The sequence below is a fragment of the Protopterus annectens genome, chromosome 6.part1, assembly GCF_019279795.1.
Source record: "Protopterus annectens isolate FY-2018-M chromosome 6.part1, PAN1.0, whole genome shotgun sequence".
NCBI classification, from domain to species: Eukaryota; Metazoa; Chordata; order Ceratodontiformes; family Protopteridae; genus Protopterus; species Protopterus annectens.
This window is the reverse complement of record NC_056738.1, coordinates 519,199,454-519,222,450: the sequence shown is the minus strand read 5'-3', so window position 1 is coordinate 519,222,450 and position 22,997 is coordinate 519,199,454. Positions and strand designations below refer to the sequence as shown.

The 22,997-nt window shown below is 40.8% G+C and overlaps 1 protein-coding gene across 1 annotated transcript in view; it reads right to left on the bottom strand.

The window, feature by feature from the left end:
• NBEAL1 (neurobeachin like 1) overlaps window positions 1-22,997 on the bottom strand; it is a 2,263,075-nt gene that overhangs the window by 1,626,816 nt on the left and 613,262 nt on the right. The window contains exon 16 of the mRNA XM_044075407.1: window positions 900-1,480. Coding sequence (XP_043931342.1) covers window positions 900-1,480 — 581 coding nt within the window. The remainder of the gene's footprint in view (window positions 1-899; window positions 1,481-22,997) is intronic.

Sequence of the window (22,997 nt, the reverse complement as noted above, 5' to 3'; positions counted from 1 at the left end):
TAGTTTCCCAATCCTCATGCAGGCTTTGCACCTACCTCCACCCCAAAAGGGCCTCAACCCACACTGCCATAAGCACACCCATGTCTTAGTCACTAACCTTTCCTCATCCGATTTCATTCTTTTTTTTTTTTTTTTTTTTTTTTTTAACTCTGATCTCTAGATATTCTATTAACATTTGATTTATTCCTACTGACTCGGTCCCCAAACTGCTGCTACTACTGTTATATACCAATCAACTGCTTCTGGCTACCTTCCCTGTACTAATTCGTTCTCCTCTCCTTATTTAACTTTCCCCTTCCTATTAGCTCTTCTATCTAGAGCAAAACCAGAGGTGCTCATAGCTATACTCAACTTCTGAAGGGAGACTATTCAGCCTGAGATAAGTACAGAGCCATGCATTACCTATGGCAAGAGCACAATGTTGTCATGCCTGCAGAGACATCCACTCTCTGACTTGAGGGAATGAGAAGCCCCTTACAGTTATACCCCAATGTTTTATTTCATACAGGGCAGTGGAGTCAATGATGACTTACTGCTGGAACGCTACTGACGCCTCATAACTCAAGTCTTCCATTCCTAGGTAACCAATATTTCTCCATGAGATAATATACTATTACTTATAAGGTGCAGCCCAACTGTTCATCTCTCATTTTCTGTAACATGTCCTTTTTTTTCAATCTTTCTGCAGTAAAATGCAAATGACTAGATTTACAGTTCACAGTGCAGCCAATTATATCACAAAACTACCTTTCTCAAAAAATATGTTTTGCAAACATTACTTTTCATACATGACTACTTCCTAGCCAAAAGGAATACTACTACAATAAAAACAGTCGTCATCATCAAGTTCAGGTAAGGAGAAAAAAAATGCCTTCCAACAACACACAGCTTTAACTTACCTATAAAGTTGCTTTCTCTTGTTGCCTTTGCTCAGCAAAGATGTACTTTGTTGCTCCTGGTCCATGCACAGCCAGGCAAAAAAGCTAAAAGCATAGCCTGGCCACTTCTGAATAACAGGTACAGAAATTCCAGCCATGCTATGAGACAAGTTAAAATACTGTAGTGCATTCTCCAAACCCTGCTTTCGAGCCATTGCTAACATGGCCCTCATTACTGGAACTGTATATGGGTGAGTATGTCTGGAATCTCCTGTTCTCAATAGCCTCAAGAGTCTGAGGAGTTCTCCAGAACTCAGGGACTGACTACCAAGAGATCCCAGGAGGCTAATTAGGTTTTCAGCACAAGTTCGATGAATGCCTTCATAGAAATTCAAGCTTTCAATGATGCTCAGAACCATGTTTGCATTCACACAAGTTGTGCGGCTTTGTCGATTAATGCAGCATATTCGTTTTAGCCAATCAGAGATGAATATTTGTAGGTCATGCAACTCTAACTCTGGAAGCCACTGAATAAGCAACAGCAAGGGCTGAACATTGCTAATGCCGAGAATACCGACAGATGTGTGGTCACCTTCAACAGCCTAAAGACAAGAAGAAAGGAAGAAGAGATGAGTGTTTGGCAAACTGTTACACTTCTAATATTTCACTTGATAAGGAAGCAATGCACGGTAAATCACATTTCTGAACTTTCACTTAACACCAGTAAAGCAACATCTCCTTTACCATGGAGTCCTTCAGTAATTCATTTTTAGAGCAGGCATTGCAAAAAATGTCACATTAAAAGTACTTGACTTGTTGATGCATCAGTATCATCAGTCATTTCACCAGACCAGACCAAGGCAGTTGATGAAGGACAGGAAGATTAGATTATTACATATCTAAGTATGAATTACCCAAGTATGTGGTGGGCATCCCATGCAGGATGATGCGTTCTGCCTCAGAATGAATTCAGCATGAAGAAAGATACTCTAGATTTCAAATAAAATAAATTAGACAACTTTAGGCCCTTATCAACATTACCCATTGCGTATAACGCCTTAAGGAATTGCAAACTACATTTCCAAAATTAAGTATATAAGCCAACCCTCACCCCAATAATGAATCAAAGGTCCAGCTTGCAAGTACTAACCACATGAGTCGAGCTAATACACTTATGTCACTGAGATAATTCTTTACATTTAAAGTACACAGGTTCACAGGTGTACTACACTGACTACTGGGACCTTTTTAAGTCTAGTCATGCATCCCAAATCTTTGAAAAGTTCTGGTACCCTTGATAAGTGTAAGCAGGAGCACTTGAATTGGAATAGGGAGGAAATCTGCTTCACATGGATGGAGAGACTTTTTCAGAGAAAGGGTAGTCTCTGGGATACATACCTGTCTTTCCACCAGGTTTTATTTACATCACAGGCAAGGTTTAAAATCTTTAGGGCAGTAATTCTGGTGCTGTTTGTTTCATGGATATGCAGGGGGTCCATCAGGATAGGGTCCAATAACGCACCTTGAATAGATCTCCCCTCAACAGCCTACAGGTGACAAAGTACAGGGATATGGCTTTGAAGGGGTCTGCACAGGCAATATTACTTACACCCTGTACTCTTTTAGTGAAGAATCTCTGTGGACTTTCCAGTTGCTGGATATGCCTGGTTGGGCACATACCATATTCTAAGACTGCTCCTAATTTGCAATCATCTGCAAATTTGGTCAGCCAGAGGCCCTTGACATTGGCCTTGACTTCAGAGAAGCTGTTGTTGTTGTAAGTAAATACCAAAAAGGACTTGTCCCAGGACCGATCCCCGAGGGACTCCACTTGGTCCCTTTGCAGATATGGACTTCCCATTTCTAACTTCCTGGGTCCTGTCTATGAGCTAACTGTCTATTCAGTGGGTGACATAAGGGTTTATACTTAACCTCTGAGTTTGTCAACAATGCCCGAATGGGGCATTGTGTCAAATGCCTTAGGCAGGGGAGGGCAGGCAGTATGAACTGTTCTGCCCTCATCCATGCTTTGGTAAACTTCTCAAAGAAGTCCACCAGGTTGAGTAGGTATGACCTGCCCTTCAGAAAACCAAAACAGTCGGTCCCAGTATTTGGAGTTTTCCTATATTATCATCGATCATTTCCATGACAATTCTTTCCATGGCTTTGCATATGAGAAAAGTGAGAATTATGGGGCTGTAGCTTCCAGGGTCTACAGATGGCCAACCTTTGTGCAAAGGGATTGACTATTGTTGTCCTCCATTCATGAGGCACAAAGCCTGTTTAGTGGCTGTGGCTAAACAGAGATTACAGACGGCCTAATAGATCATGTTTTGTGTTATTTAGAAGGCATCCTGGGATATTGTCTGGGCCCATCAATGAAATGTTCTTGACCTTACACAGAGCACTGTGGAACTGTTCCCTAGTGATAGTAGGGAGATCTATACTTGACAGTATTTCCTGGGGGTGGATTGAAGGGGAGAGACAGGTAAATTCAGAGCTGAATTTGTCTGCACGTAAGTTTGCCGGCTTAGTATAGGTGCCTCCATTAACAATGAGCTCTGCACACAACTGTGCATTGCCTTTGAGGTTGCGGGCATTGCTAAAGAGTGCCTTTTGGTTGTCCCTGGCCTGGGAGGCCAAATTTACCTGAAATTTGACTCTGCCATGCTTTCTAATTGTCCTGCAAGTTGATTGCTTTTGTCCTGCTGTGTGCAACAAAATTCTAGTTTTTGCCATGATTTTCTTCCTTCTTTTATGCAGCTTAATGATGATGTGATTCTACTGGGAAGGCTTGTTTTTTGTTAGTTCTGTATTTATTCCTTGTGGGTAGAGCTGCCTCTATGCAGTTACTAACATGCTTGTATAGAGTTTCTGTCAACAGTTTCACATTAGCAGCGGTGTTTTCAAGTTTTATGGGAGCTTGAAATTTTGCCATGTTATCAATTTGTAGGAGGAAGTTAGCCTTAGAGTAACTCTTGAACATTCCACGGTTAGCTGGGGTTCCAGGTTTTACTTTTACTTCAAAAGAGATAGTTTTGTGGTTTCACCTTACCAGTGAGGACATTACACTAGGGAACAAGATGATCCAAGGCATTGGAATTTATGAATTCCAGTAAACATTCAGCGAATGAGTTGGTACATGAGTAGTTTTCCCAGTTGATGGTGGGGTTAGTTGAAATTGCCCATAATTAACTCACTGGGTTGTACCTTAATTTTTTCCAGTATCTTAAGAAATGAAGAGTGTAAATCCTGGGGCATGGTGGGGGATCTGTAACAAGCTACAATCTGGATTGCAGTCTTGCCCAGTGTTGGTTGCACTTGGCTAATTTCAGATGCAATATGTTGAGCAACTAGCCTGGAGGTGTGGATATCCTTAATGAATATGGACACGTCTCCACCTTTAGTGTTTCAGTCCAGGTTAAGTGGCCGAAAGGTGCGATATGAGTTATAGTCTGGTAATGCAGGGGTGCTCTCTGGAGCCTTGAACCAGGTCTCTGTCACTGTACAGATGTCAATGTTCTCCATTTTAAGGAGTGCCTCGAGTGAGTGCATTCTGAGGTTAACACTTCTAGCATTGAGTAGCATTAACCTCAGAGTTTGCTTGCTTGTACCTGTTATGGTAGTGAATTTAGCATTTGAACCTTACCTAAAAAAGGCACTACAGGGGTGGCAAGAGCCTTAGCCAGTATCCGGAATCCCAGGGGGGACAGGTGCAGGCCATCTCTGGCAAAGCATCGTGGTCTGTCAACCATGTTGTCCCAGGCAGACAACTACTGAATCCTCTTAGAATGACACCAGAAGCTTAGTCAATTGTTGAAGTCAATCATTTTGTCCTTGCACTGTGGTATCATTCTGGGCGATGGCAGGATGCTACTCAGGGCTAGGGTCAAACCTGCCTCAGCTATAAGATCCGAGAACTCCTCCATGTCCCTTTTTATGTACTCCACAGAGGTACGTCTCAGGTCATTCACACCAACATGGACAATGACAAGAGTCATATTTGTACTTGTTGTGGAGAGAGCTGAGTGCATGCATTATGTAGCAGATCCTGGCACCAGACAGGCAGCTGACAGTAACTTTCTCCTTGTTTAGGCTGGTGAGTTGAACATCAGTGTGCCTGACTATAGAGTCACCTATGACTAGTGTGTTGGGTATGTTGTTTTGCATTATGGGCTGAGGTTGAGTGTCACACTGATTTTGTGGGCTATGTGTCATTTGGGTAGTGTTGGGGGGGGTGTTATCTGCGTTTCAGCTTGGGAGGTCTCTGTTGCTTGGGCAGATTTTTATTGAGAGCTTCCGTGAATGTGGGTGTCTGCTTTGTGTTTCTATGTGTGGGTTTTGGCAGTGTGGGTTTTGAAGGACTATGTTTTGAGTGTGGTGTGGTGCCAAGTGTTAACCTTCTCCTCTTGACTGTCTAGTCCAGCCATGGCTGGAGAGAGCTTGGCTTCCAGTTTGGCTATATAAGTGTACCTCTCACAGGTTGTAGTGTTCGGTGGTAGGAGGAGAGGGTTGTCAGTGTACATGAGTTAATTGCAACTTTGCCCCAAGACGCCCAGATTCATCAGCTGGACAGGAGAAAACACTGGGAGCTGATCCATGGACATGCCAGGATAGGTGCTTATTAATTTAAGTACTAAGTGTGTTTTTCAAATCCAGGAATTTCTGTGCCTGCAAATTTTGTGTTCTATATGATTCCCAGTAAATAGTGGAGTAATTAAAGTCACCCATAAATATGGTATCGAGTTGGACGGTGAACATCTCCATTAAGCCTAAATATATGCTATGGGTTTCCTAGGTCACACAGGAAGACCTACAGTTTGCAAGGAGGTGGCATGGGATTTTGTCTATGGTGATGTGAATAAGGAGAGGCTCAAGTGCATTGTCCTGTGTGACCAGCTTTCAGGTAGATTTATTTTTTTGATGTCTCTGTTTTGTAATAACTGATCTAAATGTGTGGAAGGTATTACAGCCTTGAACTGCCGGGTATGCTCTCCGTGGCTTGAAACTATATCTCAATGACTGCATAGATGTGACTATTCTCTAGGGTGAGGAGAGCTTGTAGGTAGTGGAGTTTCTTGTTTAGACTCCTAGCATTCAGCAGTAATACCTTTAGATTTTCTTGGTTTTGGTTTGCTATGTCAGAAGTACTTTCAGTTTGACATTACCTAAAAAAAAGGCACTATGGGGGAGTACAATCTTTTACCTAATACTTGAAAGCTTCAGGGAGAGGTGAATCCCATCTCTGACAAAGCAGAGTGGTTTATTGACCATCTCCTTCCATGCTGACAAATACTGTACCCCCTTGGAATGACACCAGAAACTAAGCCAACAAAGTCAGTCATCTTCTGTTTGTATTGTGGCATCATCGTTGGAGAAGTTAAAATGTTGCTCAATGCTCAGCTCATAGAAGCCTGGGACACATATACCAAGAGCTCCATAAGGTCTCACTTCATATAGTCTAGAGGTTATGTCTCAGGTCATTTATACCTACATAGACTATGACCAAGTCATACTGGTAACTTGTGGTCTTATGACCTGACAGCATGCATAATGTGTTAGATTCTGCCCCCCCCCCAATAAGCAGCTGACCATGACTTTCTCCTTAATCAGCCTGAGAGGGACATCAGTGTGTCTGACAATAGTCACCACAATGACCAGAATGTGGGATTCTGTGTTAGGTTGCCTTATGGGCTTAGAAGTTGAGGCTTCATGAGATATAGCTGTTAAGATATTCACTAGGAGTACAGTTGGTTTAGATTTTGATTTCCATTTTCCAGTAAATGCATTTTGGCAGCTACCAGAATTATATTTAACAAGGCCTTCACTATGTCTAGAGCCTGTGTCCCAGCTCAAAAAAAAAAATTCCTTAGTTACACATTTGCTCACCCAGCATTCTTGGCAGAGTACACTGTAAGACTATACTAAGAATTTGTTAAAGTCTGCCAACTCTTTATACTCCAAAAACATGTACGCCAACATTTGCCATCTACCCGAGGAAAACATATTCTGCTTAGGGGTATAAAAGTACACTTGCAAACACTTACAAGCAAAAATTCTAAATCTTCTAGACTTTGTTGCATATTTGGGAGCCATATATATGTCCTTCCATTATTTCTTTGTTCCCTTATCTATGCTCTGTCTTCCCAAACTTTTCCAACCTCCAATTGATTATTCAGTTATTGTGCAATATTTTATATGGCCTACTAATTATTCCTTTTTTCACAGCAGCTTCCATTCTAGATTCAACTAAAAACTCAGAGCAAGTCCTTCACTTTGTTTTCTATATCCTTTGCTCTCTGCCTATACTCTATCAATCCCGGATAGAGAAGGCAGTCTCTAGCCTGTAGTCCAAACATCTTCTTGGCCTCTTCCCATTCTATTACTTTTCATTCTCGATTTGTTCCCAATACCTTGGTTCTTTTGCCAGCTTCCTCCAGTAAATTCTAGTCCCCTCTTGCCTATTCTCTGTACTCCTAATTGCAGTCATCACTATGGGGATAATCTCCCTTCTCCATTCCTGCATTGCCTTAGTTCTTAGAATACTTTCTACTACTTTATGAATAGAATATTCTGTATGACTTCATCTCCTTAATGTGCTGCATTAAAAATCCCACACTCTTTCTTGAATTTACCCCCGTTTTCCCCTTACCCCTTTCCACTTGTAACTGTAGCTTTCAGCTTTTGTTATTCATAAGACCCTTAACTGTGAAGCTCTAAAATATTTACTTATTTTTATTTAACATTTGTTTTACCAGGATAAAATCACACTGGACAACAGGTGTCCATTTTCAGCGGAGTCCTGGGGAGAAAAGCTCTGAGAAGTTACAAGGAGAAATACACAAGTTAATAAGAAAGTGGTAAAAATGCGAACATGTGAGGCAAAAAAAAAACAATTAAATGTAAACAAACTCATAATACAATCAGGAGATCAAAATCTTACAGTGATAGTAGAATGTTGAACATAAGATACCCAGAAGTAGGTGCATATGTGTGATATTTATAGTTAAATGCAAGAACAAACTCATGATACAGCCAGGAGATTCCAAGTCTTACAGTAATAGTACAGTACATATTTACAGTATTTACAAAATGTACAATGCACATAGGTGGTAGTCTAATGTAAGCATCGGAGGCTTCAGGGGTTAGATGAGCTATAATCTGGTGGGGATTTGGGGGGGGGCCTTGCAACTGCAAAGAGGGTTAGCATAAAGTGGGGTTTTTGGAGGTCCTTAAATATGGTTGCAGGATTTTGTATCCTGGGGTCAGGTGGAAGGGTGTTCCATGCTTTTGCAACCTTGTGGGAGAATAGGGCTTCTCCAGAGCTGTTCTTGTATGGAGTAACTTCAATCAGAGATTTGTTACTTGATCGTAGTTCTCTGCTGGAGCTGTGAAAGCTTACTATGCCAGCAAGGGCAGGGGATCTCTCTGGTTGGTATAGAATTTAGTGAGCGATGATGAGTTGGTGGTAATGTAGTAGGTTAAGGAATTCTAACCATTGTAGCTTTAAGGATTGACAGTGGTGGGAGTGTGATTTAGCACCGGCAGCAAACCTAGATATTTAATTGTAGCAAGTGGAGAGTTTGTTCAGGTTGGATTTATTGACTTTGGTTAGAACTGGGCAGGCATACAGCAATGTTGATAAAAGATGAGTTCTGGCTATGGTAGTCCTAGACTTGGGGGTAAGGAACTGTTTACTACGATACAAGCATCCTAACTTTTTATGGACTTTAGAGATGTTTTGGATATGTGTTTATTGTATTCAAGTTGTTGGTCAATAGTGACACCTAGTATTTTAGACTCAGCTATTGGGGTGATGAGGGTGGTATTGGCTGAGAGGACAGTGAAGGTGGGATTGCAGTGTTTAGTTGGGTGTAATAGCATTAGCTGCGTTTTTTTTTTTTTTGGGTTTAGCATCAGTTGCTGGTTGTTTAGCCAGTTCTCTCAGTGAAGGATTCTTGGGCTTTACTTTGTAGTATTTGTATGTTGGGTGCTGAGCAGATTAGGGTTGTGCTGTCTGCATACTGAACAAGATCAGCTTTAGTAGTTGCTAGGTGGAGATTTTTTGTAAATCTGTTAAAAAGAAGGGGGGCTAGGAATGAGCCTTGAGGGACAAGGCATGTAATGGGGAGTGAGGGGGATAGGCAGTTGGCCCATTTGACAGACTGTGAGCGGTTGCTTAGGTAATTGTTGAACCATTGCAGGGAGGAGTTACCAATGTTGTGCTCGGAGAGGCAGTTAAGGAGTTTGTTATGGGAAACTGTGTCAAATGCCTTGGATAGGTCTAGGAAGGTGGCGGAAACCAGTTTTCCTTGATTCCTTCCCTTATCCCTTGATCCCTTCAGATCAAGTAATACTAAACCAACTTGTTCTACTGGAAGGAATAGCTTATCCCACTTGGCTCATTTCCACTACCTGATAAAAAAACATTCAACTCTAATTACTACCCATAACTCCTCCTCTGATTGATAAAATATGCCTGACACATGTATAGAGAGAGTGAACATTTTTACTGCTTGTATCTTGCTATTCATACTCACAGGCAAGAGCTTTCAGTTTTTCAGTTTTTCTATTAGCTTTTGTTTAGTCTCTTCCCACATATCCTTAGCTGGCATGACAGATTCCTTTTTAACCCATACTTGTACATAATTCATTTTGTCACATCCCATAAATATCGGTATTGCTAAGCCAATTCATGTGTGTACACAGTTTACAGCTATATCCTTTGTTTGATCTTCATTAATGTTCTATCCAAAAAAACTGCTTCCCCTCGACAAAACCACACTGATCCTTACCTGTCAAATTTGGCATCACCTTTGACATTCTTTTAGCTATTATAGACACTTTATAATCGTGGTTTAAAATTGAAATGGGCCTATATGAAGATGGATCTGATGGGTCCTTACCGTCTTTAGGTATTATAGCTTTTTTCCTCTGCTTTTAACACACTATTAAACAAAACTTTCATAGGATCATACTAGGCTGTTGCCCTGGAGGCTGTTATAAGCCTAGTCAAGAAATTTGCCCATGTTCCCACAAAGTCAGCACCCGTTTCCCCTGTCCAGCAGGTACACAGGTGGGATCCCAGGGGTGTACTTCTGTTTCCCATCCAGTCATCCAGTTTCCTCTAAAAGAGGGCCATTAAGGTACTCTACTTGACATGGAGAAAGAGTCTATTCCACAGATGGGGGGAGTCTTTGGGCCACAAATCTACCCACCAAGTTCCATTAATGCCACAGACCAGGTTGAGGCCTTGCGTTCAAGGTTGTGCGAGTGGAGTTTGACTTACAGACATGCAGCAACTCCATCAAGGCTGGGTCTGAGATGGCCTTGTATGCCAGACACAGGTCACTTCTGAGTAGTCTGTACAAGACTGAGTAGAAGGGGCAGGGCTTTTAACCTATCTGTATAAGACATGTCTTTGAGATCCTGGATTTTCCAGGTCAGGAATCTTTGTGGTCTTTCCAGTTGCTGCATGTGCTTGGAAAGGTACATGTTGAAGGGGGCACTAGATTTGATAATGGGTCTGATAAGGGAGGAGTGCTTCCTTTTTCCTGCATGAAATACCCTTACTTATGAGGTGGGCCATGTAGAAAGCCTTCTGTACAATGGAGGCAATGTGGTGGTCAACCTGGGTGCCCTAGTCCCTCACGACTGATTGCATGCTTAGTACGTTGTTATTAATGTGACAATTAGTGGGGATCCCATTTTCCCCAAAGGGGATAAAGATGCATTTCATGGCAGTCAGTTTGAGGCCATGCTTCTCCCGCTGGTCATTAGTTTGGGTAAGGTCCTCTTGGAGGATGTTCACATCACTAGAGGAATTTAAGACAGTGCCCAGCTTGCAGTCACCAGCAAACTTGGTCAGCCACAGACCACTGGTTTTGGCTCACACCTCAGAAAAGTATATCCCAAACAGTAGAGGCCCCAAGACCGATCCTTTGGGTGCACCACTTGTTATAGGTCTACTACTAGAGGTGGCTTCCCCTATTTTGAATGGGTCGGTTCCATCAGTGAGTCAGTTAGCTACCCATCTGGTAACATATGGGTTGATGCCTAGCATGAAGAGTTTACTATTATGCCCGAGCAGGGGAATTGTGTTGAAGGCTTTGGCTAAATCAAGGGAGGTAGTGTGCACCCTCTTCTCCTCATCCATGGCTCTGGTGACTGTTTCGAAGAAGCCAACCAAGTTTAATAGGCATGATCTCTCTGACAAAACCAAGCTGTTTGGCATCAAGCATTGGAGGTTGCCAATGCCATTGCTTATAAGTTCCATGATAATGCGTTATATGGCCTTGCAGATCAGGCTAGTTAGGCTGATGGGCCTATAACTGCCAGGGTCGGTAGAAACTCCAACTTTGTGTAGAGGGATGACAGTGGCTGTCCTTCATTCAGATGGGATGAAGCCGGTGCTCATGCTTTGGTTAAATATGTTGCCTAATGGTGCTGAGAGCTCTTGCCCAAGTTCATGTAGGATGCAGCCAGGGATGTTGTCAGGTCCCACAGAGGGTGTATTTTTTGCCTTTGTGATGGTATTAAAGACCTGCTCCCTGATAAGGGGAGGGGGGCAGATGCTGAGGATGTCCTGGTTTACTGACAGGGGGAACAGGGGGTAAAGTTGTCTGCCAGCAGGTTGGCAATATCTCCGGCGTTTGTGCATGTGGTGTTCTTGACCATCAGTTCACAGCAGATTTCCAGATATGTATCACTCTCTTCCTTCCTAGCTTCAAAACCTCCACTAGAATGCCATCTATTCCTGGAGACTTTCCAGCAGATTGGTTACAATCACTGCATTTATCTCATCTCCTCCTATTTCAACTGCTAATTATTGATCCTCATCTACCTCTAACTTTGGCATACTTAAGCATTCCATAAATATTTCCACTTGTGCTTGATTTTCTCAGTTCTTTGCTTTACACAAATTTTCATACAATTTCTGAAATATCTCCAATACTTCTACAGGATCTTTGTTTATTTTTCTTGTTATATGCTCTCCAAGTTTAGCAAAAACATTTTTATTCTCTGTTGCAAAAGTTATTATGCTATATGTTTAGCGCTCTGGTGTTATAAAAAATAGTTACTTAACAGCAATCTTTCTAAACTCATGCATATAATCCATTTATTCCCTTATTTTCTCTTTAGTACTCTGCAGTTGCAACTGTTCTTGTACTGTGAGATTCCCCTTATTCTGCAATACTTACTTCTTAACCATATCTCTTGATTTTATTTCTGCCCTATTTTTAAACCCCACTTTCATTTGTATCTCACTCACTAGTCATAACTTCTGGAGTACTTCCTATCTTCCTTAACTCCTAAATAATTTCCACTACCCATTACTTAAATTCTTCCCTTTTTAACAGGTAGGTGGAGAAGCGACGATATCATTTTTACTTCATTACCCTGTATTTTTATCTTAGTTATTACTGGCACATGATCTAATTTGTTACTGGATGCATGTCAAAGCTCTCAACTATACACACATGCTCCTATTTAATATAATTTCTATCTAGCCTGGTCAAGTTATTGTACACTGGCGAATAATATGTAAATTCTCTCAGAGTTCCTACTGTTGAATTCATATTTTCCGTACCAAATATTTTCATAAATTTCTTCAGAAATCTATCTTACTCTGCTATACATTCCGTTCAAGGCCCCCAGATACATCCTCATTGTTGCAAATCAAATTCCAGTAGATATCTCATCAGTAAATACAAGTAATATTCACTGCTGAAAGCTGATTTCTCCCAAAATTTTCTTAAGCTCCATAACATAGAGGTTTTACATGGAATGTAAATACATGCCAATATAATCCTCATCCCTTGACAGTAGCCCCTTACTACCACAACTCTACCATTATCACCACTTTATCACTATTGTAGCTCCTCTTGCAATTAATGCAAGTACTACTGTCTTCCTTTGTCCTTGATATGCCCCTGAATATCCATCCTGAAATCCTTTCTATATCAAACTCACATGCTAATTGCATTCCATATGTGCCCCCTGTAGCACTGATATTCTGCATTTCTTAATTTTGTTTGTCTACACCTGTGAAACCTTCCACATTCCAAGATAATATGGAAAGTGTCACCATTCTGATAAGAAGTCATTATTCCCACCAATTAAATATGACAGCTTCTTTAAATGTCTTTTTAGGGCTTTTGGGATACATGAATCCACTAATGTCTGGCTGGTTGATCCTTTATACAGATTTTTCTTACAATCCCCATTTGAACCTGTGACATATTTTACAAGACTTTTTTGTTTTAAGGAAAACCCTCAAAACCAAATCTATCCCAGAACATCTCCATACCCTGTTAACTTAATACAAACACACAAAACTATGTACATCTTCATATAATGAAGTTAACTCTCCTAATAAGAACAATTGTTCCAAACAGACAGCTGCAAACATGGGCCTTATCTAACCTAAAACTGAGGTTATCCATGCTAAGAAGCATGCTACTGCCTGTGCTCCAACTTGCAATACACTGGTGTCTGTTCTTTTTTATATCTTTATTACTCTCCCAGACATGCAAAGCGTGCATGCTTTCAGAAAACATTAACTTTAAGCCTTGAAGAAACCAGTGCTTTGGCTTTTTATTGCCGTATAAATCAGCATGTCTCCATGAAAATGTGAGAAAAAATGTACTGCTCCTCTGAAGGCTTCTAAAGCCATGATGAAACATTTACTGCTAAAGGAAAACGTTTCATTACATTCAGTGTTCTTTTATTTACCGGTTTCCACTTAAAACTTATTAGATTAAGCTAATGGTCTTAATCCAGGCATTCGCCTACGCCAATGATGACGAATCTTTTGGGTTTGGAGTGCCAAAAGCTCCTGGCACAAAATAATTCAGTGCACTTGACATGAGCAATGAATGCAAAAGCAGTGCGTTTGGTACCTTGGGTGTTGGCGATCGCTGGCGTGTCAACCAAAACGTCATGGCATGTGTCACCTTTGACATGAGTATCAAAGGTTTGCCATCACTGGCCTATGCAAAACAGAAAATATCAACTATACATACATTATGATCTGTGTAATTCTGTACCATCTCCCACCTCAACAACCCAAGATTACAGCCTGTTAACTTAAACATGCTTTGTCTAGCCTTTTTTTCTACTTTTTGCATTGTAATGCCTGCACTTCTTACTTCTAAAAAAAGCATCTATTTACTGTAAAATCTTTATCACATACAACTGAAAACAACTTACTATAAAACATGCAATTTATATTATGAAATGTTTTATAGAAATATTACTGAATTGTTTTACTTAGTTATTTCTTTTCTCTTCCTGCCCCTGCAGTGTCCTTTCAAACATTAATGAGATGAATTGAGGCAAATGTTTTTTAGTTCTCCAAAGGTTTAATAAAAATCAACAAAAGTCCATTCTTTACCTTTTTCTTGTACAGCTACATTGCACAAATGCAACTGATGCTTTGTAATCTCACATTTACTAATTTCCATATTGTTGGTCTTCTTCCAGTTCATCTCCATCTCCTAATTCCAGAATCTTGTGTTCAGTTCCAAGGTACTTACAATTCTTCTAGTCAACTCCTATACTTATCTCTCTTTCTCGCAAGTAATTTTCTTTGGAAGGTTGGAAATGGTTTCAGTGGCAAAGTCACTCCGTGTACTTTATAAGAAGAGGAGTGAGAAACAGACCCCCCCCCCTTCTGCTTGACGGCTCACTTTTTGTATAAGAAACTTTTGTATTTCCTCCTTAGCCTGCTCTACATCAAAAAACTGACTCTGATCCTTCAGGAAAATATTCTAAAGACAGCTGGATACAGCAGCTTCAGTTTTACACCTGCCTCTGGACATTCTTTGACAGCTGGAATAAATCTGTCTCACTTCTGCCTAGTGTGTAGTGAATAATCATTTTCCACAAAAACACTATTATCTCCAACTTTTAATAGTTTTCCCTTCTATCACAGTTTTGTCAGGATCAACTACTTCTGCTGGTGAGATTGCATGTTTACTAATACAGGCTATGGGTGCTTTCTTATGGCCAGGTTTAGAGCATACACATGATGTGCCCTTTAAATTAACAGATACTGTTGTGGAATACCAATCCAGTTGCTTATTTGTGCCTTCATAAAATTAATTCAGTCTGTTCCTTCTAGTTGCTCTGGTACAGCAGAAAATATGAGGTTTTCCCTGTGTGCTGTGTTCTCTCATTCTACCATTTTTGAAATCACTTTTCTTGAGCAGTCTCACACACACAGCCAGCCTTTTCTTCATTTCAGCCTCTGAGTTTTGCAGTTTTATCGGCTTAAAGTTTCTTCCTTTTTTCCAGCCTTTTGTCTTTTGAGTTGATGTGCTCCTTCAGTGTTTCATTTAATCAGCTCTGAGCACATTTGACTTATCTTTTCCTCTAGATTCCTGGAAGCCATGTCTTGCACCAAAACTGGAGCTTGAACTGCTTTTTGCTAAACAGCTGCAGGACTCTTCCCAGTCAGTGTTTTTTCTTCCCTTTCTAGTTGTTTTTCTTTCAGGCTCGCTTGTTTTTTTTCTTTGATGGCATCCAGGCAGAGTATTTACAAGTCAAGTGACAGTTCCTTGTCTTTCAGTTTCTTTTTTCACAATGAGAGAGCTAGGGTTAAGCTGTTGACTGTTGTGCAGCCATCTTGAAAAGTCTCCTCACTTTACATGGCAGTCCTTGTAGAAGCCCACCCACAAGACATTTATTTTAATTTGCTACCAGGAATGTCCCACTGGAAGGTCCCATTTTTTCCAATTTTTTTGGAGGAGTACCATGGGGGAAATGCCCAGTATATACTGCAGTTTCATGTGAAACCATAAACAGTACAGCAGACATTACAAAACTATTTACAAAGTAATGATCAGTCAGTAGAAATTATAAAAAATATCAAAATAACTACGCTATTTAATTTAGTAAGACAGAACTTGGATATTCTGACTGCAAACTGTATTCATACTACACAAAACAACTGTCACAATGATTTAATTTGATAAAACATCTTAGTGAAGTATACGAGTAAAACTGCAGAAAGTAAGAACAAATCACCTTAACATCCAACTGACAAATGACATGAGAATAAATCATCAACAATCAATGTCCTTTAAATAAAACATACAAAAGAAATATCAATCATAACAGATAAATACAAACAAACAGTATATTGCAGGACCAGTTGGTAACACCAATGACAATTCATTGCTTTCATCTACAAGAACATTAACTACTTTGTTATCTAGGGATAGGAAATTATGGATGTGTGAGTAAACTGCTAACTTACAAAGATCACTGCTTCAGCATTATTCATAATGCTTGGAAATTAAATGTAGGTAATGTCCATTTACCTGGCCAGACTTCCAGAGCAATGAACATCCCCAAAGTCATCAGTAGGACCGTTCGTGAAAATGGCACAGCCTGTAATCTTTCTAGTTTTTTTTTTTTGTTTTAAATAAGCACATCACCAGCAAATGTGCTTGTCTAGCAAGACAAGGTGTCGTTGACCTAATTAGGTCAAAGTGCAAAGAACTTCAAACGGAGTCACCAGAGAACAGGATTTGGAATGTGCCCTACCACCATCATCTCAGATTTCAAGTATGCAGGGAAAAGAAGAAAGGTGCTGAGGAGTGTTGGGACTTCACCTGCACTGCAGCAGTGATCATTGTAAACACTTACTGTTATGGTGAGCATGCTCATATACACGTACTATGTTAATCAGAAAGCTCATTACTGAAATCACTAAACACATGGGAAGAGTACTAAAGTACGCATTATAAAGTAGGCAAACATTCTGATCTTGTACAGCACATAGATTACACCACCCTAAGTGTGTGTCCAAGTGACATCAACTTGTTGATGTTGAGTGAGTGCACTGCAATGGTTTCATAGATCCAGATCACTGAGACATGTCTGAAAAGGTCAACAAAGCAACTGCTTTCCTTGTACAAAAGGCTCCTACAAGTTCCTGATCAAGTCTAATCAAGAAACATAGTAAAATCCAATGGCAATCCAGTTTGAAAGAATATCTTTTCTCACATAAACCCAAAGCTTGATAAGAACAAAAGGAACAAAAAGTTAACTTTCCTAAAATCATTATTTCTAGAAATTTGAAACAAAAAGAAGCAATCTCCTGTTGTTCAAAAATTGCTCAATCATCTTGAGTCTATGGATAATGACAGACTGTTGGAAGCTGAAATCTCCCTAACAGATATGTCCAACATGTTGATAGGGTACAAGGCTAGATCAGATGACAGCAATAATTCTGACGACTTAAGTGTAACCCTTGTAAATATGAAGCAGTAATGCAGAGTGTAGAGGACTATATACTAACTTTCAGGTGGCAGTGTCTCACATTACTGCCCCTACTCTAAGGTATACGAGCCTCAGACTTGGTATATGTAAATTTTAACAAGGGTGTAGTAAATGGCGTATGTAGTTTTAAATAATGCCAATGACTAATTACATTGAGTAGCATAAGTTATGCATTCCTACTAGAAGCTGTATGAGTAAAAGACTTTCTGGAAGCTTAAGTATCTGTGAGCCCCACAGCTTTTGAACAGGCCTAGCTTCCAATTCCATTAAAAGGTTCATCAGACCTATCTCAGCGTGTTTGCCTCTGGATCGACCTTTGACTAGCTTCTGCTTAAAGGATTCCTTAAAGTGACACAAGGAATCCGGTCATGAAACAAAACAGCCACACAATGAAGCCTGAGGGTTGCTCACTTTTATTATACACACAAACGCTACCAGAATCCACTGTGTTTTCGTCTTAGCTACTAAAGACTTCTTCAGATGATATCATTCAAAAGCAAGCAATACTTCTTAAATACCCCTCCCTTCTAAACTCATCCACTCAACACTTTATTACACTTAAGGATTTCTTTGAATTAAAAACAGCTAATAAAAAAATGATACACAATGTAAATATATTCTGCAATACTAAAATGCATAAAATTCTATAATAATCTGTAGTAAGTATAAACCAATAAAAAACTGTATATAACAGCTGATGTTAACATATTTTTAAAAATACATATAAATATTGTATAAAAAATATATAAAAATACATATTGTAGATGTCTGTAGAAAAAATGCAACTGCCATCTCATCTAGTGGCCAAAATGAAAATTAAAATTTGGCTGCTCTAAGTTTCAAGACGGGCCAAGGATATGTAGTCATTTAAACCATCATTTTTGTTAGGTTCCAATTTGAGTTGCCAAAACAGTTCTCGAAACTCTATAGTGGTCTCCCACGGTCCTCCACATGGGTTCACATCCACTTTCTCAATAAGATAAAATCCATATTTAACTACTGGACAGGTAATTAGTATGCCTATACACAGCATTAGTTTCATACTTTTTTCTGATGTCATTCACATGCTCATAGATACGTCTTAAATTTTCTAGTGGTTGTTCCTATGTAGAAAGCCCCACAGGTGTCACAAATAGCAATATAAATCACCCCATGGTGTCACAGTTACAATAGCCATTAATTTTAAGTTCTATCCCTCTTTCAGTTAAGGCAACCGATTCCCCCTGGAGGACATGTGCACAGTGTGAGCAGCCACCACATTTGTATGTTCCTGTTTTCTTTCTGCTCTGTCTTTTCTTTCTAGTCACAAATATTTCCTTAATGTTCCTACCTTTCCTATAAATAAATTTTAGGGGGTCCACAAATATTTTTCTTAGATCTGAGAAATTACTGAATTTATTCCAATTGTTTGAAACTACTTTAATTGTTTTTGATTCAATGATGAAGTTTAATACAAAATTACTACTCCAATTGGTAGTACCCTGTTCATTCCTATCCCACTCCAACACTTCATGTATTCTGGGTTTCCCTAGTATGGGGGCAAATTTGCAATTTCTTTCTTTTTTTTATCTCAGCCATAATTTCTTCAATAAGGGCTAAGGGATATTCTTTTTCAATAAACATTTGCTTCAATTTTTCACTTTCAATTTCAAAATCCACATCCTCTGATGTCATTCTGCTACTCCTTATTAAGTGCCCCCTCACAATGCCCCTCTTTTGTGAAAATGGATGGGCACTCGTAAAGAAAAGATAGGAATTGGAGAACGTGCTCTTCCTAAAAACATTAGATTTGAAATTCCTTGCCTTAACTACCTTTTCTAATGCCACATCTAAGCACTCTAGTTTCTCTTCTGAAATAGTGTGGGTACATTTAAAGAATTCAGTCGTACTGTTGATGTAATTGATAAATTCATATATTTTTTCTTTAGGTCCCGCCCAAAAAATACATACATCATCCAGGTACCTACGGTAATAATTCCAAAATTTTGAGTACTTGGAATGTGTTATGTATTTCTCTTCCCAAGTGGATAGTACTAAGTTAGCATACATACACCTTGCTCCCATTGCTACTCTGCAAACTTCGGGCTTCAATGTGTGGCTGTTTTTTTTTTTCGTGACCGGATTTCCTTGTGCCATTTTTGTGTTTTGTGGTTATTGGTACTTTTGGCACATTATTCTCCACATTTTGATTCCTTAAAGTGATGCAATAGCTTAGATTCCTCATGGAATAAGATAACACCCCCCCCCCCAAGGGATCTAAATTATGTCTTGGAAAAATGCACCCAAGCTCCGGGCCAGCGGCCACTACGCATGTAAAGCTTATGATGTGAAAAACTGCTGTGCTTGTAGCCATCATGTCAAGAGTATCACAGGTTTAAGCCTTAATGCACAATAAGCCATTTATGGTCTTTAGCAGAGCTTGGGTGACTAAGCGGAGATAGATTTCTCCTTAAACTGGACTGTTCAGTTACTTGATTTCTTTCCTACACGCCAAAATAAGGGAGATGGAATTTCACATTCATACCTTTTACTGATAACAAAAGATAATAGAAGATCCCATCATTAGTTTCTCTCATCCGCACTAAAAAAAAGAGGTACAGCCAGTGTTCTAAGCAGACTGTATCTAAATGGCCTGTTACTTCTACCAAGGCAAACACCAAGTGAACACACTTAAGGCTCACAGTACTAGAACAGCAATGACTATAGCTTTCTTGAAGGGAGATGGTACCAAAGCCATTCTAGAAGAAGGCACGTGGACATCTGTGCACGCATTCTACAAACATTACATAGACACTGACTTGAAGGGTAAAGCATGTTTTGTGACAGATATTCTTCAGGTTGTGCTCCATGATTACTGAACTCGCTCTCTTTCAGCTTTTCCTGGTTAGGGGTCACCACAGTGGATCACCTTGTCTGCTCATGACTGGCAGTGGAGTTTTACAGGGTCGAGTTGCCTGCTCTGCGCCCAACCCTCCACAGAAGGCACACACACATGCATGCACTCGCACCTAGGGCCAATTTTAGCATGTCTAATCCACTTGCAGCATATCTTTGGGGGTGTGGGAGAAAACCGGAGCACCCGGAGGAAACCCACACAACCACAGGGAGGACATGCAGACTCCGCACAGAAGACACCCTAGCCGAAGATCGAACCGTTGAGCCTCTTGCTGGGAGGTGACAACGCTAACCGCTGCACCACCACGGCTGTCCTCCATAGGTTCATAGGTAGGCACTAGGCTATTGGCCCTAGGGCCTACATATGCCTAGCCAAAAATGTACCCTGGCTTTCGCCACCCAAGAAAATTATTTTCCTGTGCCCCTGTCAAGCAGAGCCACAGAAGTGATCCCTGGGGTGAATTTCCTTTTTCCAATCCAATCATCAAGATTTTTCTTGAAGAATGCTAATGAGCTCCGTTTGACATAGATAGGTAGACTGTTCCAGAGTATGGGAAGTATGGGAATGTATCCCTCCAGCATGTTCTGTTTATTGTGGTGACAAGGTTTAGGTCCCTAGAGTGTGTAGCTCAGAGGGATTGGGATTTCTTTAAGTGGAGCATGTCCAACACCTCTGGGTTTGACATAGCTTTGTATGTTGGGCAGCGATCACCTCTGAGTAGGCAATATGTGACAGAGTAAAGCTGGAGTTTTTTGAGACAGACTGCATATGGCATCTGTTTGAGGCCAGTAATCCTCAGAGAGGTATTTCTGTGGCCTTTCCAGTTGTTGTAGATGTCTTGTGAGGTACATACCAAAAGGGGCGTTGTACCCTATAATGAGTCTAATGAGTGATGAGTAGAGGGGGAACAATGACATCTTTTTCTGGATGAGAAACCTTTTGTGATGAGGTGAGCCACGTAGAAGGACTTCCTGACCACTGTGGCGATGTGATTATCAAAGGAGAGACTATTGTCCACCTGTGTCCCAAGGTCTCATCACATTTTCGGCATTAAGTAGACTACCAGCTATGTGGTAGTTCATGGGTACTGAGTTTTTACCAACGGGGATGACAATGCACTTTTTGGCATTGAGCTTCAGGCCATGGCTTTGACACCAGGCATCTGTCTCAGTGAAGCCCTTTTGTAGTATGCCCACATTGTTAGGAGTTTCGATTATGGCTCCTAGTTTTCAGTCATCTGCAAACTTTGTTAGCCAAAGACCTTCTGTGTTAGCCTGTACTTCAGAGAAGTAGATACCAAACAGGAGAGGACCCAGGACTGAACCCTGTGGTACTGCACTTGTCACTGGTCTGAAGTCGGATTTGGAGTCTGCTATTTTCAAAGTGTGGGTTCTGTCCATGAGCCAGCTGGCAACCCATCTTGTGACACAGAGATTTACACCTAGTTTAGTGAGCTTATCTATAATTCCAGAGTGGGGGATGGTACTGAAAGCCTTGGCGAGATCTAGATAAGCTGTGTGAACCACCTTACCCTCATCTATGGCTTTGGTGACTGCTTCAAAGAAGTCAATCATGTTTAGGAGACATGATCTGCCTTTTACAAATCCGAACTGGGTAGGGTCCAGAGTTTGGAGATTACCTGTGTCTTTGTTTAGGAGTTCCATGACAAGTTCCATAGCCTTACAGACCAGGCTCGTCAGGCTAATGGGGCGGTAGTTCCCGGGGTCCGTCGTGGCTCCCCCTTTGTGGAGTGGGATAACCGTCGTGGTGCCCCATTCAGTGGGCACAAAGCCTGAGGTGAGGGTATGATTGAACATGGTACTTAGGGAGGGTGCCAGTTCATTCTGTAGTTCATGTAGAACGCAGCCTGGGATACTGTCAGGTCCCATGGATGCTGTGTTCTTGGCTTTGGAGAGTGTGTTTTTTACCTGTGCAGCCATGATTACAGGAACAGTACAGAGATGAGCCCTCTAGGGGGTGCGAGGGGGTAAAGTTAGCACTGAACCTATCTGCCAGGATGTTGGCAATATCAGTTGGTTCTGTATATTTAGTGCCATTGTGCTGTAGCTCAGAGCAGATCTGAGTGTTGCCATTGAGATTCTTGACATAGCTATAGAATGCTTTGTGGAGGTCTTCAGAGTCGGTGGCAATTTTGTTTTTGTAACTAGCTTTGGAAGATTTTATGAGGGATCTCAGCTTCTTACTGAGGTTGACCAGGGAGTTCCCTCCAGCCATGGGATTTTACTCTTTTTTGCAACAGTTTCTTTCTTCTGTTGTAGAGTTTGTTTATGGCAGAGGACCACCAGATTGGCTTCCTTTTTTTGGAGGATAGCATCTTGGTTCTATTAGGGATGGCATGATCCATGCACTCGTAAGTGTTTATAAAGTGCATTTGTATAGGATTCAGCAGTCGTACCTCTATTGTCCATCTGCATGGGTGTCATGAAGTTTCCCACTTCTGTCTTAAGAAGTGTGAAGTTGGCTTTGGAGCAGTTTTTTACAGTGGTTTCCCTAATTGGGGGTGGGATGTAAATGTCTAGGGTGATTAGCTTGTGGTCGGATCTGACCAACGAGGAATTGACCTCTGGTGTGGAACACCGGTTGCCCATGTTGGTAATGACCAGGTCTAGGATACTGCTGCCCCTAGTGGGGCTGTGAATAAGTTGATCCAAGGCATTGGAATTTATGAATTCCAAAAAACGTTGAGCAAAAGAGTTGGTACATGAGTTGTTTTCCCAGTTAATGGTGGGGTAGTTGAAATCGCCCATTATTAGGGTGTTGGGTTGTACCCTAATACTTTCCAGTTTATCAAGAAACGAGGAGTGGGAATCCTGGGGTATGGTGGGGGGGTATGTAGCAAGTTACAATTTGGATTGCGGTCTTGCCCAGAGTTAGCTGCACTTGGATAATCTCGGATGCATTATGCTATGCAA